The sequence below is a fragment of the Camellia sinensis genome, chromosome 3, assembly GCF_055761805.1.
Source record: "Camellia sinensis isolate YWXY chromosome 3, ASM5576180v1, whole genome shotgun sequence".
NCBI lineage: Eukaryota > Viridiplantae > Streptophyta > Magnoliopsida > Ericales > Theaceae > Camellia > Camellia sinensis.
Window position 1 is genome coordinate 227455686 of NC_138963.1, and position 13131 is coordinate 227468816.

The 13131-nt window shown below is 36.6% G+C and overlaps 1 protein-coding gene across 1 annotated transcript; it reads left to right on the top strand.

The window, feature by feature from the left end:
• The first annotated feature begins 5582 nt into the window (after positions 1-5582).
• On the top strand, positions 5583-12617 carry LOC145823147 (chlorophyll a-b binding protein 7, chloroplastic-like). Its single transcript, XM_082922442.1, has 6 exons — positions 5583-5867; positions 6044-6210; positions 7386-7532; positions 8036-8168; positions 9668-9760; positions 12247-12617. Exons 1-6 carry the CDS (start codon positions 5697-5699, stop codon positions 12547-12549), a joined length of 1014 nt encoding a protein of 337 aa, XP_082778568.1. The 5' UTR covers positions 5583-5696; the 3' UTR covers positions 12550-12617.
• Positions 12618-13131: the final 514 nt, after the last annotated feature.

Consider the following 13131-nt stretch of genomic DNA (forward strand, 5'->3'; position numbering starts at 1 on the left):
AAATAATCTATTCAAAATTTCCAAAGATTGAGATAATACATAACCAATCTCACCATTCATACTAATACGCTTCCAATATCACATTTTCAATGTTAATTTCAACTATTTATATAAAATAATAGCTTGATCTATTTAGGGCAAACTCTTCACTTTTTCCCAAACATTAACCAAATGCCAAAAATCATCAAATTAGACGCAACACAACATCATTTTCAAACCCCACGATCATTTTCATCTTATTCACCAAAACCCCTCTTTCCATTTTATACCCAAATCCTAGGTTTGTTTAAAACTTCCCCAAATCATACCATTGTTACACAAATGACAAATATCTAAGCTAAATAACATATGAATGTGTAGAAAAATTCTTACCTCAAAGGAAGAAGATGAGCCACGCAAGAGAGAAACTCCAAGAACACCGAAACCCACTTCTATTTAGATTAAAATGTAGAACTTGATGCACTCTACATTTTTCTCAAAGGCACTAGGGTGCAGATATCGACGGATCTAGATGAAATCTAAAAGAGAAGGTAAGTTTAAGAGAAAGAGGCTCAAGAACAAGGTTTTTGGAAAGTTTTAGAGAGAGAGAGAGAAATGAAAAAGTGATTCAAAATATCATATTCTCGGACTGTTATACGCGTAGTCTGCTCATGCGTGGAAAGTGACGCTCGAACGTTAGATACAAAGTTCCGCTCGAGCATAAGAAGTTATGCTCGAACGTGGAATGTACACTTCCAAAAGTTCTGCAGACAAAAGTTTCCGCTCGAGCGTGAGAATGGACGTTCAAGCGTCCCAATGCATTCTTCCAGTATTTCCAGATCTGCAAAAATACTGAGAATTGACAAATCCCGCTCAAGCGGAGGAGCAAATTTGTGAAGCCCGCTCGAACGGAAGAGCCAAAATCTGGGCAACACAGATTTTGAAATACAAACAACTAACATGTTCCAAACGCACAATCATGACCTGATAACCAAAATAAAGGGAAGACAAAGGCATCAAGATATGAATAATGTAGACGGCGCCCGCGTGGGCCTCGCTGCTACAGTTCGGACTCGATTTGTGTCACGGTTCTTAATCTGAACCAAAGAGTCCAAATCTGGCAAATCGTTTTGAGAAACAGATTTTTGAAAAAGTAGTGCCAAACATGGACTGCTTTGCCAGATACAGAGTCGCCACCTAAATATTTTTTTATGGGAGAATTTAGGAAACCCTGACTCGGTGCCGAAGGCCACGTGTCCGTCATCACCGGAGTTGTCTCGACTCGGGAGCTTGGGTACGATCGGGGAAGGTCAGCTATGAGCACCCCCTTTCGCCCGATCCGAAGACCGGCCTCTACTAACCGTGATATCCGTTTTTGAAAACTTTACGTGTTCTTATTCCGATTATCAGCCTAGAATTACTATGTTATGCGCACAGCAAACAAGTATAGACTAGATTACCTAATTTGGAAATAAACATTGCATATCCGTTCGGTTTGAAAATGCTTTGGAATTTGCTACTCGCAAGTAGGCTAAAATACGGATTTCAACGAGTTTTTCCAACTCAAACAATCCAACCTTCACCCACAGGCATTCAAAACAGTTTAACACATAAGCATCTAGCCACATGTTAAGCATGCTGTCATGGCAATATTCACACTCATGTGATATGCTAAAGCGGAAATACTTACATAGTACTCCGTGCCAAAACAAAGAACTTGTTAGCAAACATGCATGATCCAAGTCCATGTGAAGTGCCTAATGCATCGCATACAAAATGTTACTAGAATAGGCTCGGCTATCCTAAACATGTTATGTGAAAATGCACAATTATCACATATTCAATTTTTGATTTGAAGTACGAATGCAATTAGCGTGATGTACCGAGCCTAATGCATGTAATACAAAATGCATGAATGCACGCATGCATAGCATAAGGTATGCTGAATTTAAACATGCCCTAATCTACCACCGTAAGCAGGTAAATAAAAGGGAAGAAAGAAGTGGGGTTGAAAGACATACACACCACCCACACACACTTATTACAGATTTACCCTCACTCGGAGGGACCGAATAAATATTACAAATTAATTAACTACGCAAGCTAATTAATATTACAAATTAACTAATTTAATTAACAAATTAAATAAATTAATTAAAGCAGGAAAACGCCTCGGGAAGCGCGCCACCATGCATGGGCTGCCTCTGTTTTCCTTCCTTTCCTCCTCTGGAGGCTGTCAAAGCCTCAGGACTGATCCCTTGGACAGAGAGGATCACCACCGGCTGATTGAAATTGCCACCGGCAGTGTGGTATGGCCATCGGCACAAAATTGAATCTGTCGGCAGAGAAAATGGTGCCGGTCGGCACATTACACTGCCGGTCGGCAGAGTATTCCTGCAGAACCTGCAACTCACAGCAACTGAGGGCAAAACAAAGCATGGCAACACAATTCAAGGCATGTATGCACCAACCATGTCCCTTATCATTGTGATGACTCAAAGGGACATGTGCCTCGGTTCTCGGACCACCAATCACGCATTTCCATGCATGATGGCCCAAAGAACCAAGTATGCAACTTTGATTTCAAATGTATGCAAACCAATCAAACAAAACTCCCAATCCCTATCACCCAAGTCAAGGGACAAGGAATGCATGCAAGATGCAATGCAACCTAGGCATACAAGCTAAGGATGCAACATGGCATGGCAAAGCACTTATGCAAGCATACAAGCATACATATGGCAATGCAAATAAATGGAAAGATGGACTTATACATGAATTAGGCAGCTCTAAAATAGACCTAAAACAGTGGCCATAAGTGCTAAAGAGTGAGGGCTAAATGGCATACACACACACATGCACATAAGGACCAACACTTAAGCACAAATCAAGCAACATTCAAACACACTTGAAAGGGACAAACATGAACAATTAGCATGCATTATAAGCCTTGAAATCATGCTAATACATGGTGCCAAACCAAGCAACAAATCAAGCCAAGCATGCACCAAATGGCCTAAGTGTTCAAAGCAAATCAATGAGGCATTGAACTACACTTAACATGACCAAACATGGCATGAAAAGAAGGACCAAAATCAGAGGTTTAGCATGTTAAAACAAAGCTAAAGGACTACTTAGATGGCATCTAAGTGACTCAAAAAACAAAGACATGCATAAATAACGAAACTTGGAGCATTGCTACACAAGCTTCCAAAGCATTAAAGAGGCATGCAAGGCAATCAAACAAGCATGGAAATGGGACTGAAATGGCATGTAGAATGATCCCAAATCACCAAAACAATGCAAACATGGCATGCTACACATGCACATACTCAAGGCCAACAAGCCCAAATACAAAGGAGCTATATAATGCATGCTAAAATCAACCCAAATACTTATGGACAGACCTAGAACATGGCAAAATAAACACATAATCTTCACAAGACTAAGCCTAAAACATGCTCCAACAAAGGCTAACAACCTAAGGCACATTAAGGCATAAACAAGGCATTACATGACAACTATGCTAAACATGCATGGAGTTCCAAAACCAACTTAAAATCATGTTATATTATGGATATATAAGCATGAAAAACAAACCAAACATGCTCAACACACACTCAAGCATAGGCTTCCTTAAGAGGTCAAAATATGCCCTTTTCAAGGACAACAAGGAGAAGGGGTGGCCCTCTCCTTCTTGGGACTTCAAAGCATCATCTTCACCACTGAAATCCCTCAAGATTTCAGTGGTGAAGAGACCTCAACACCAAAATCCCGGAGCTAGCACAAAATGGCTCAAAAAGAGGCCTTTTGAGGTCTAAGGGTGGTCAACAACCCTCAAACAACAAAACACTCTTAATAAGCAATAAAGAGGGCCTAAAAACAGAACTTTTTTATGTTATACAATAAGCACAAAAACAGCTCTAAGACAGGTGGAAAATCAATGCAAAAATGGGGAATAAAGGTGTAAGTTTCTTACCCTTGTAGTCCTCTTCAACAATGGTGCTCCAATGGCCTCCTTTGGCTCCAAACCAGCCAAGAAATTCAAGAACAAGCCCTTAGAACCCTAGTTTCAAGAGGAAGGTGAAACACTAGGTGTTTGTGTGCAATAGTGAGACACAAAGCACCTAGTGAACAAAAAAGAGGGAAAGAGAGATAGAGTGTGTATCTAACTCTAACCCTAGAACTCTAACCCTAACAATGGCTGTTCTTGCTCTCAAAAAAATTCTAAGTCTCTAACCAAGCCTCCTCCTTTTGCCTTAGAGAGAGCTCCTCTCTATATGCCTCTTGTAAAGCTTACAAGACAAGCTTTGCAAGAGGGAGATCCCTCCATACATGTGTATGGAGGGGAGCAAAAGCAATACAGCTGTCTAAAAATATCTGCAAAAGCAGATGAACAGCAATCGGCCGGCCAAAAATGCCATCTTGGCCAAAAAGAGTGCCGGTCGGCAACAAATAGTGCTGACCGGCAACAAAGAGTGCCGGCCGGCAAACTATATTGCCGGTGGCAGCAAAAACCAGCCAGTGGCATCTAGCCACTGCCGGTGGTGGGTGGGGATGGTCTACAAGCCCCACCCTGCCTCTCAAAGGCAAGATGCAAGTGTTTGGTGCAAAACCAGACACTAAACGGTCGAATTCGGGGATCCTGAGGCATGGCGCGCGAGCCGAGACCTCCGGGAACTCCAAACGAACACAACCATGGATAATCACCGAGTGTTCAAACGGTGACGTCCAAGTCTTGAGGACGGTCAAAAATGGGGTGTCTACAAATAACCATTCTAAACCATACAAACTTGAGTCCGGAATACAATAGATAACGGGTCAAAACCAGAATCGCTATAGCAAGTGTTGCATATGCCTATAGTACACGTATAATTTATGCACAAATCATAGAGTTTTCACTTGCACCCTTATGCACAAATTACACTTGCATAAGACACATTACAATTACAACCAAGAATAAATTACACTTACATCAAATTAGTTCTGATATGGGGAGGGGTTAGGCAATTTGGGTAGATATGATGGTTAGAGTTTGGATAGAGAATTTTTGTTTGGCGGTGAGATGAAGAACCACATGTGGTAGGTAAAATAAGAAGTAATGAGTGGTGGCCATAGTAGAAAAGGTTGGAGAGAAGGATTGGGGACTCGAGGTAATAATAATGGTAGCTAAAAAGGATGAAGGATGGAATATGGGTGATGAATATAGGAAATAGCTTATAGTTATTTTTAATTTTTATCCGAGTCATAGGGAATTATTTATCAAACCCAAGTTAGTTTGAAACTTAGTCTTTGCATGTGAATTTTTATGAACTTATTTCTTAAATACAATTTAATTGATAAAGTTATGTTTTAAAATTTAAATAATGTGTGTTCTTTAAAATACAATTTAAAAAAATTACCATGTTTAATTCTAACTTTCTGAATTTAATTTTTTTGAAAATTTTACTTTTATTTATTTTTTGTTTTTAGGGAATTTTTTTTAATTTTTAAGTAATTTTTTTTTTTTACTTTTTAAATGCACCTAGATGTAATAAAAAGTAAAATAAAAAAATATTTATACAAATTCACCTATTTATACAAATACTTCTTACTTTTTAAATGCACCTATTTCGTGGCTGTGAAGACCGGACAGAGTAGCAAGCAGAGCAACTGATTTGAAACTATATATATATATATATATATATATAGAGAGAGAGAGAGAGAGAGAGAGAGAGATGGCTATGCTTCAGCAATCTTCAATTTCGTCGTCATCTTCTACTTTTTTTCGATCTTTTCTCAGTAGCGGCCTCCTATCGAAAGGCGCAGCCCCTAAGTCACTCAATATTTATACAAATTCCCAACCCCTCGCCAAACCTTACCGTGCCTGCAAAGCTTCATGGCAAGAGGTCTTGCCAATGTTTACCCAGATTCAAACCTTTTTTTTTTCTTTTTTTTTTCTCTCTCTAAAATTTTCGCATTTTTATTACTACTAGTTTGTTGGATTACTATTAACTTTTCGTCTGTAATTTTTTTCCCGCTTATTTTTTTATTTTATTTTGTGGGTTGTTATCTATCTGTGAAGCTTGTGGGTGTCTTAATATTCTCGGCGTTTCCTTTCACGGCGGTGAAAGCTATAGCCAACAGTCCCCTGGGAGAGTTGCTTCAGAGGCGATTGGAAGAGAAAAAGAAGGATGCCATCGATAATTCTTCCAATTTCAAGGCACTTGCTCAAATGGCTAGAAAGGATAGGTACTAATTTCGTCACATCACATTATTATTATTATTATTATTATTATTATTATTATTATTATTATTATTGTGTTATTTATTTATTTGTTTTTATACTGCAAGCTTAACATGGGACGCTGGGTTGTTGAGATTTTGGCTTGTTTGTATCCACCATAAGTGACCAGACTACTTTTTTTGAGTCCAGACATTGTTAATTTTTTTTCTTATGTGCTTATATATATATATATATGTATGTATTTTTTTCAAAATGATATATGAATTTAGACATGAAATATATGGAACTTGAAGTGGCTGGCGAGTGGTGGCGGATTTCATTTGCCATGGATCTCGATGCATTATTGCTCTGGAACTCATGGGCGATCCTCATTGAACAATATTTATTTTGGAAAGAAGGATTGTGAGTTTTGTGCATTTCTATTTGGTGGATTTTAAAATTTGAGTTGAAGGGGCTCGCTATATGGGCTTTTTGTAGACTTGGGTGTTGTTTCTTTTAGTTATGTGAACACATTGCTTTTGTGATTTTCCACAATACATATATCCTTACATTTGTTTATTTATTTTTCTTTAATTTTGGGTGATAGTTGTTGGAATATATACACACATATATTTTTTAAAGAAAAAAACTTCCAAGTAACAGGTAAAATTAATGAACTGAAAATAAAGTACTAGAACTTAATGAGAAGACGAATGAAATTTAAGAAAATAATGGAAACCAAACAAAATAGAACAATGGAAGAACTTATTGATCGAGATTCCGTGATTTGCAATGTCCTAAAGTCAGATTTAGCTACTGTCCTCAATACTTGAATGATCCATTCTTGGACGTTAAATAGCCAGTGCAGTACTTCTTGTTCTTGTCTAAATGTTATTGCAGTATTGCCATGTTTGATGCATCTAATTGAAGTAAGCAATTATATAGATTTTCCCCAGATGTTAAACACATTTTTTTTCAAAGAAATGATAAAATGAGCTATATTTCTAAAGTAAATGTGAGTTGTCTTTAGTTTGCATCTAATTGAAATAGGCAATTATATGTTATATACATTTCCCCCCAACATTTAACTACCTAGCATGTAAGCGATACATAACCCAATTGTCAATTTTCTTATTTGGTACCTTGATGTTGTTTTTATTTATTTATTTATGTACTATGATAAATTATCTGAATTTCGCAGTTTATGGTATGGAGAGAAGCGTCCCCGTTGGCTTGGTCCAATTTCATATGACTATCCTTCATATCTGACTGGAGAACTACCAGGGGACTATGGCTTTGATATTGCAGGTTTAAGCAGGGATCCTGTGGCTTTCCAGAAATATTTCAAGTATGTATCATTTTTTCTTAATGTTTGTCTCTTGGCACAACAAATTTTTTAATTTTAGTTTTAATTTTTATGTGGCTATGTGTAGTTAATGTTTGGCCAACAGAGTTAGTTTATGGACAAAAATGCAGATTTCCTATCATTAAAGTTTGAACAGTGGCATAGAGTTTGCAGTGCAGACTAAGTGTGGCTATCATCTGGGAGGTCTTCCATGAGCAATGAAATAGTAACCGTTACTTGTTTCAAACAATGGCTAACCAAATATCCTAATCAATTATTAGAATTTTGTGACATGAATGTATTACTGTGGAGAGAAGCTGATGTTACCATGCTTTGCTTTTACTCGATCCTAGATCAGGCATTATCTATAGTTTGTAAAATGCGGTATGATTATGATAGGCTTGATTGAGGGTGAATATTGAAATTATACATTAGTGACGGTGAACGATATCTTCTACCTAAATTGTAACTGCCAAGTGATCTGTTTTGTCTTTGTTTTTTTGCAGCTTTGAAATACTGCATGCTCGCTGGGCCATGCTTGCAGCGCTTGGTGCTCTGATTCCCGAACTATTAGACCTAGTAGGAGCCTTTCACTTTGTTGAGCCGGTCTGGTGGAAAGTTGGATATTCAAAGCTTAAGGTTTTAACCTTCTGTTCCCTCACAGTCAATGATCTTAAAAATATTCTGGTCATGGAGTTTCTAAGTTTGCAACATTTTTCTGCTTCGTTCAACTACATTGCAATTTGATGCAACATTTCTTTCACAATTCTTTGCAATCAAATCTCTAGTATAGTTGTTTTGTTTAAGTCATTTTTATGAGGAAATTAAGACCAAGCCATATGTTTTTCTCTAGGAAATATGATTGTCCTAAAAAAGGTTTTCTGTAAAGTCTTAAGTCTCTTTCTTGGGTATTGAATAATTAGTTTTTAGGGAGAGGAATAGATATTTTTGTGCTGACAGTCTTGCTAACATACCTCAGATGAGTCTGCTGAGCAACTGTTATGGGCAGTCCTACTTCACCATCAATATATGGCTTTATCATGATATGTGAAAGGTTGCCAGCTCTTCTGGGTTTTTAGATGCCAGCTATGTTACATGGACTCTTTTAAATGTGACATGTGTCAAGACACTTGACACTTGACACTTGGGTAAGGGCATGATATATATATCAGTAGAACAGTCACCCAATAAGCATGTAAAACGATTTGAGTTTTCCATATTTTGCAAGAAATGCTTTTTGTTACATTTTAAACGCCGTATTATCCTATAAAATAAAAGGAGAATATTAAGAAATATAAATATTTGTCGCATCTCCTTGTCCTTGGACCCGATCCACGTAACATAGGATAGTAGTCATGGTTCCCACATCATTTTTATTGTTAGAGACACTCATGAGATGATTAAATATATAGATAGACAAGGGAATGAAGCATACTTTTTTCCTCTCATTATTAGTGTGTAATTTCTGTACCTTCCTGGGTATTCTCAAGTTGGTTGCATCAATTGTGACTGGGCTGAGTATTTGTCTTTGGGATGATTTCGTGGATGGGATGGTGGGATGGCTAGGATCATTCAGCTGTGCTGAGTATTCATGTTTGGTATTCTTTTGGTGGGGCAATTTTAATGATCTTTTTGTTCAAGCAACAGTTACGTATGCAATAGGGGTCATATTCCAACCCATTCTACTGCCTTGAGATAAAAGTGCATCTTGAGTAGCAAATACTTTAGAGATTAGACTTTGTGCATTTTAATACATTCATATCTATTAGGTTTATCTACTTGATTGTACTGAATGGTGTTAATTCAGACCTGTTGGCGAAGGTTGTAGGTTTGCTTCTATTTGGGTTCTCGATGATAAATAAAAGTATTTTTTATGTTTGATTGTAGTATTAGGAAATGTATTTTATTTTCTAAGCTCGTGTCTTTTTGTGAGTTGTCATTAAATTCTCATAGTCGTGTTTTGTGAAGGGCACATTAGAGTCCTAAGGAACATCACAATTGATATAAGATCAAATTTGGTGTATGGCTAGATATGTTAATTTTATACATATGCTTGGAATTTTAGTTTAGGAGGCATATCACAAGGATTGCCAACATTGGCTCAATATGTTAATTTTTCTCTTTGAATTATTTGCCAGGGTGACACATTGGACTACCTTGGCATCCCTGGGCTCCACTTAGCTGGAAGTCAAGGAGTGGTTGTTATAGCTATCTGCCAAGCTCTTCTGATGGTACCAACTCAATTTTGATTTTGTTTACTATTTCTAAATCAAATGTGTTTGTGAATACTATCATCATTCATGCCTGTCTCTGTAGTTTAGGGGTTTGGTGTGACCATTGAAGGTCCTGACTGAAATTATATCCCAAATCTTACATCTCGGAAGCATGATTTCAGATTCAAATGTTTGATAACATTGTTACTGAAAATCAGATGTGAACAAATTTGTAGGCATCCTACACTTTTGGGTCTCCCAAATGATAGGGCACTCTTCTAATTTAGACAAGAATAAGTAGGGAATGAGTGTTCTCCAAGCTACTGGCTGGGAAACAGAAATGGAAGGCATCATGGGAGGTGGAATTAGAAATCAAGACCAAAGTGAGGTAAAACTTATACAAGGGAGTAGTTTGGGGTTGATTGGGCATATGATACCAAAAGAATATTTAGATTAATAGATATGTCAAACTGCACAGAAAGAATTGTCAAAAATGTATGAAGGAGCTCAAGTGAAGGAATTTTAATGTAAATGTTATTAAAACATCAAGGAACCTGCTTTCATCCAACTATTAGAAGCTAGGGAAAACACTTAGGCTGTGTTTGGAATTAGGTGGGGATTTGGAAAGGGAAAGGAAAAGGAAAATGTGAAGGAAAAATGTAAATGAAATATAAGCTAAATTTTTTCTTCCATTTTCCTAGGCTTCTCCTTTTTCTTGCCAAATTCTTACCCAAATTCAAATCCAAACACAGCATTAGGGCGTTGGTGTTTTTGGAATCAGTGTCATAAAAACTTTCAGTGAGGTGTTGTTAGTAAATATTCTGTTTCTCCCCATTCGACAGGAGAAAAAGAAAAGTTTTAACCAAACAACCAAACAAAATATCAGATGATTGTGTAAAGGTTCTAATACCTTAGGCCCCGTTTGTTTGGGGTTATAGGGAGGGGATTGGGATTACTAATCCCTTGGTATTACTAATGGGGTGTTTGTTTTGAGAGATGAGGAGGAGACTATTAATCCCTTGGGTATTAGTAGTCCCCTTGGAAGGGGGATTGGTAAGGAGGAGATAGAGATGGTATTAGAAAAATAGTAAGGGGATTAGAAATTTTTTTATTTTTTTTATTTTTTATATATTGGGAATTTTTTTTTAAATATTAATGTTTAATTTTTTATATTTTTTTATTTGTTTTATTATTTTATATAAAAATAATTTAACAATTCCTCACTATTAATCTCCTCGCTATCAATCTCCTCACTATTAATCCCCTCACTAACAATCCCCTCACTATTAATCTCCTCACTATGGACCCCCTCCATTCTATCTCTGAAAACAAACAGGGGTAAAAGTATAAGTATTTCTTTGGAACAATCAACGATCGAATCGAAAGAGTGCAGTAAACACAAAAAAACTTCTATTGAAATCTTCCAAGTTTACAAGGTTACAAATGGTTGAATTACAAGGTAAAAGCTACTCCTAAAAGTTATGATAATCTACTCCTAAGAATTAAGGTAGACTACTCCTAAAGATAAAGAAGAAAAAAAAAGCTCTAATGTGTTTGATGATTTGTTGACGTCCTTTGATCATCTCTTCTTTGCCTATTTATAGGCTTCACCCACGGTTTCCTTCAAGAACTGCTCTAGGCAGTTTCTTCCTCTAAAGCCACATTGCCACAAACATGCTGAGAAGTTACTTCCCTCACTCAATATGGCAGCCACATTGCCTTATTTTCACAACTTCCTTAAACCACTTTCCATGCCTCTTGCACAAAGCATAACAACAATAACAATATAATAATAATGATAATAATAATAATAATAATAATAATATGTCCATAGTAAATCTTTAAAGATAGTCATAGTCTGAATTGACAGACCAAAATCGACAGGCCACAATCAATGAGATTAAATTTGGCCATGACTAACAGGCTACAATCAACATAACTAAATTTGGCCACATTCGACAAGCCACAATTAATAGAAAATAATTTATGGTGCAAATAGGTGTCTCCAATAATTTCAAAATTGATTTCCTTCTTCTCGAAAGAGTTCTAGTAGGTATAGTTTTTTTCTTGAAAGTGAGATGCAAGATGTTTGAAGTAACACCTTTTGGGGGCTTTGGTTACAGAAGTCATCCAGGAAACACCATTTTGTTTATGTATTTTTGGTGTTCAGATGGGCAATGTTGAACATTCATTCTACTGCTGACTTTTGAAGGCATCACTTTTATTGACTTGTGCTATTATGAATAATAATTAAGACATGATCCTGCATAACTTCATCTTTCATTTGTAATCTAGGTTCTCTGTGTTTTGGGGGAAAACATATACAGAGATGAGAAGGATTTTCTAATTACTTATGATTGCTTCTTTCGTGCATTGAAATAGTTTATCATATAGTGATTGTTTAAGTTAAAAAGCGAAGTGATCAGAAATTACATGAAAAGTTCATTTTGTGTTTGCCCCATTAGTATTTCCGTGTTATGAAGCCTCTTGTTGCTTGTGCATAGGTTGGACCGGAATATGCAAGATATTGTGGCATTGAGGCTCTCGAGCCTTTAGGAATTTACTTGCCTGGGGATATCAATTATCCTGGAGGTGCACTTTTCGATCCCTTGAATCTCTCTAAAGACCCGGTATCTTTTGAGGACTTGAAGGTGAAAGAGATAAAAAATGGGCGCTTAGCAATGATTGCATGGTTAGGATTTTACACGCAAGCTGCCCTAACGGGGAAAGGGCCTGTGCAAAACCTTCTTGACCACATCTTGGATCCTTTTCATAATAACCTGCTTTCCATTCTGAAATCCATGTGACTTATCTTTTGAATCTGTACATATGTATTACTCATGTTCATTCATGTAAAAAAATGCTAATTATTTGTGTTTGGTCCTCGTTCTCCATGTGTGCCCGTGTGTTGATATGTAAGTTACATTAGTTACATCTACATGAAATTCAAGTCCTGGAAAATTAAATACTCGGATCGAGATAAAGCGTTTATTTGGGATACTCTATAAAAGACAAAGTAAAAAAGTTATTAAAAAAAATAAAAAAGTAAACACTATTTACAAAACGGGCGGGAAAAATAGGTTCACTAGGCATAGGCATAGGTTCACTAGACATCATGGGAACAAAAGAAAAAAAAAAGATAAAGAAAGCAATTTTTTATGTCTGGGAGATGATAATAAAAAAAAAAAAAAAAAAAACTTTTCAAAACATTGTACTCAAGTGTAGATTACGGCTGGAAAAAAAAAAAAAAAAATTTCCAACAAAACCAGTACACAGCTCTGCCACAACCGTACTAACATGCATGGATTGCAAGTCAGTATGCATAGGAGTAAAAAAACAATTTTGTTATTTTATATAATAATTTAATACATTTTTTTTTTTTTGTAAAA

What these genes read in the sequence shown, in the direction of transcription:
- LOC145823147 (XM_082922442.1), top strand. Translation starts at nt 5,697, where the DNA reads ATGGCTATGCTTCAGCAATCTTCAATTTCGTCGTCATCTTCTACTTTT. An exon ending in GCAAAGCTTCATGGCAAGAG is followed by an intron (nt 5,868 to 6,043) that starts GTCTTGCCAATG and finishes CTATCTGTGAAG; the next exon opens with CTTGTGGGTGTCTTAATATT. An exon ending in TTGGATATTCAAAGCTTAAG is followed by an intron (nt 8,169 to 9,667) that starts GTTTTAACCTTC and finishes ATTATTTGCCAG; the next exon opens with GGTGACACATTGGACTACCT.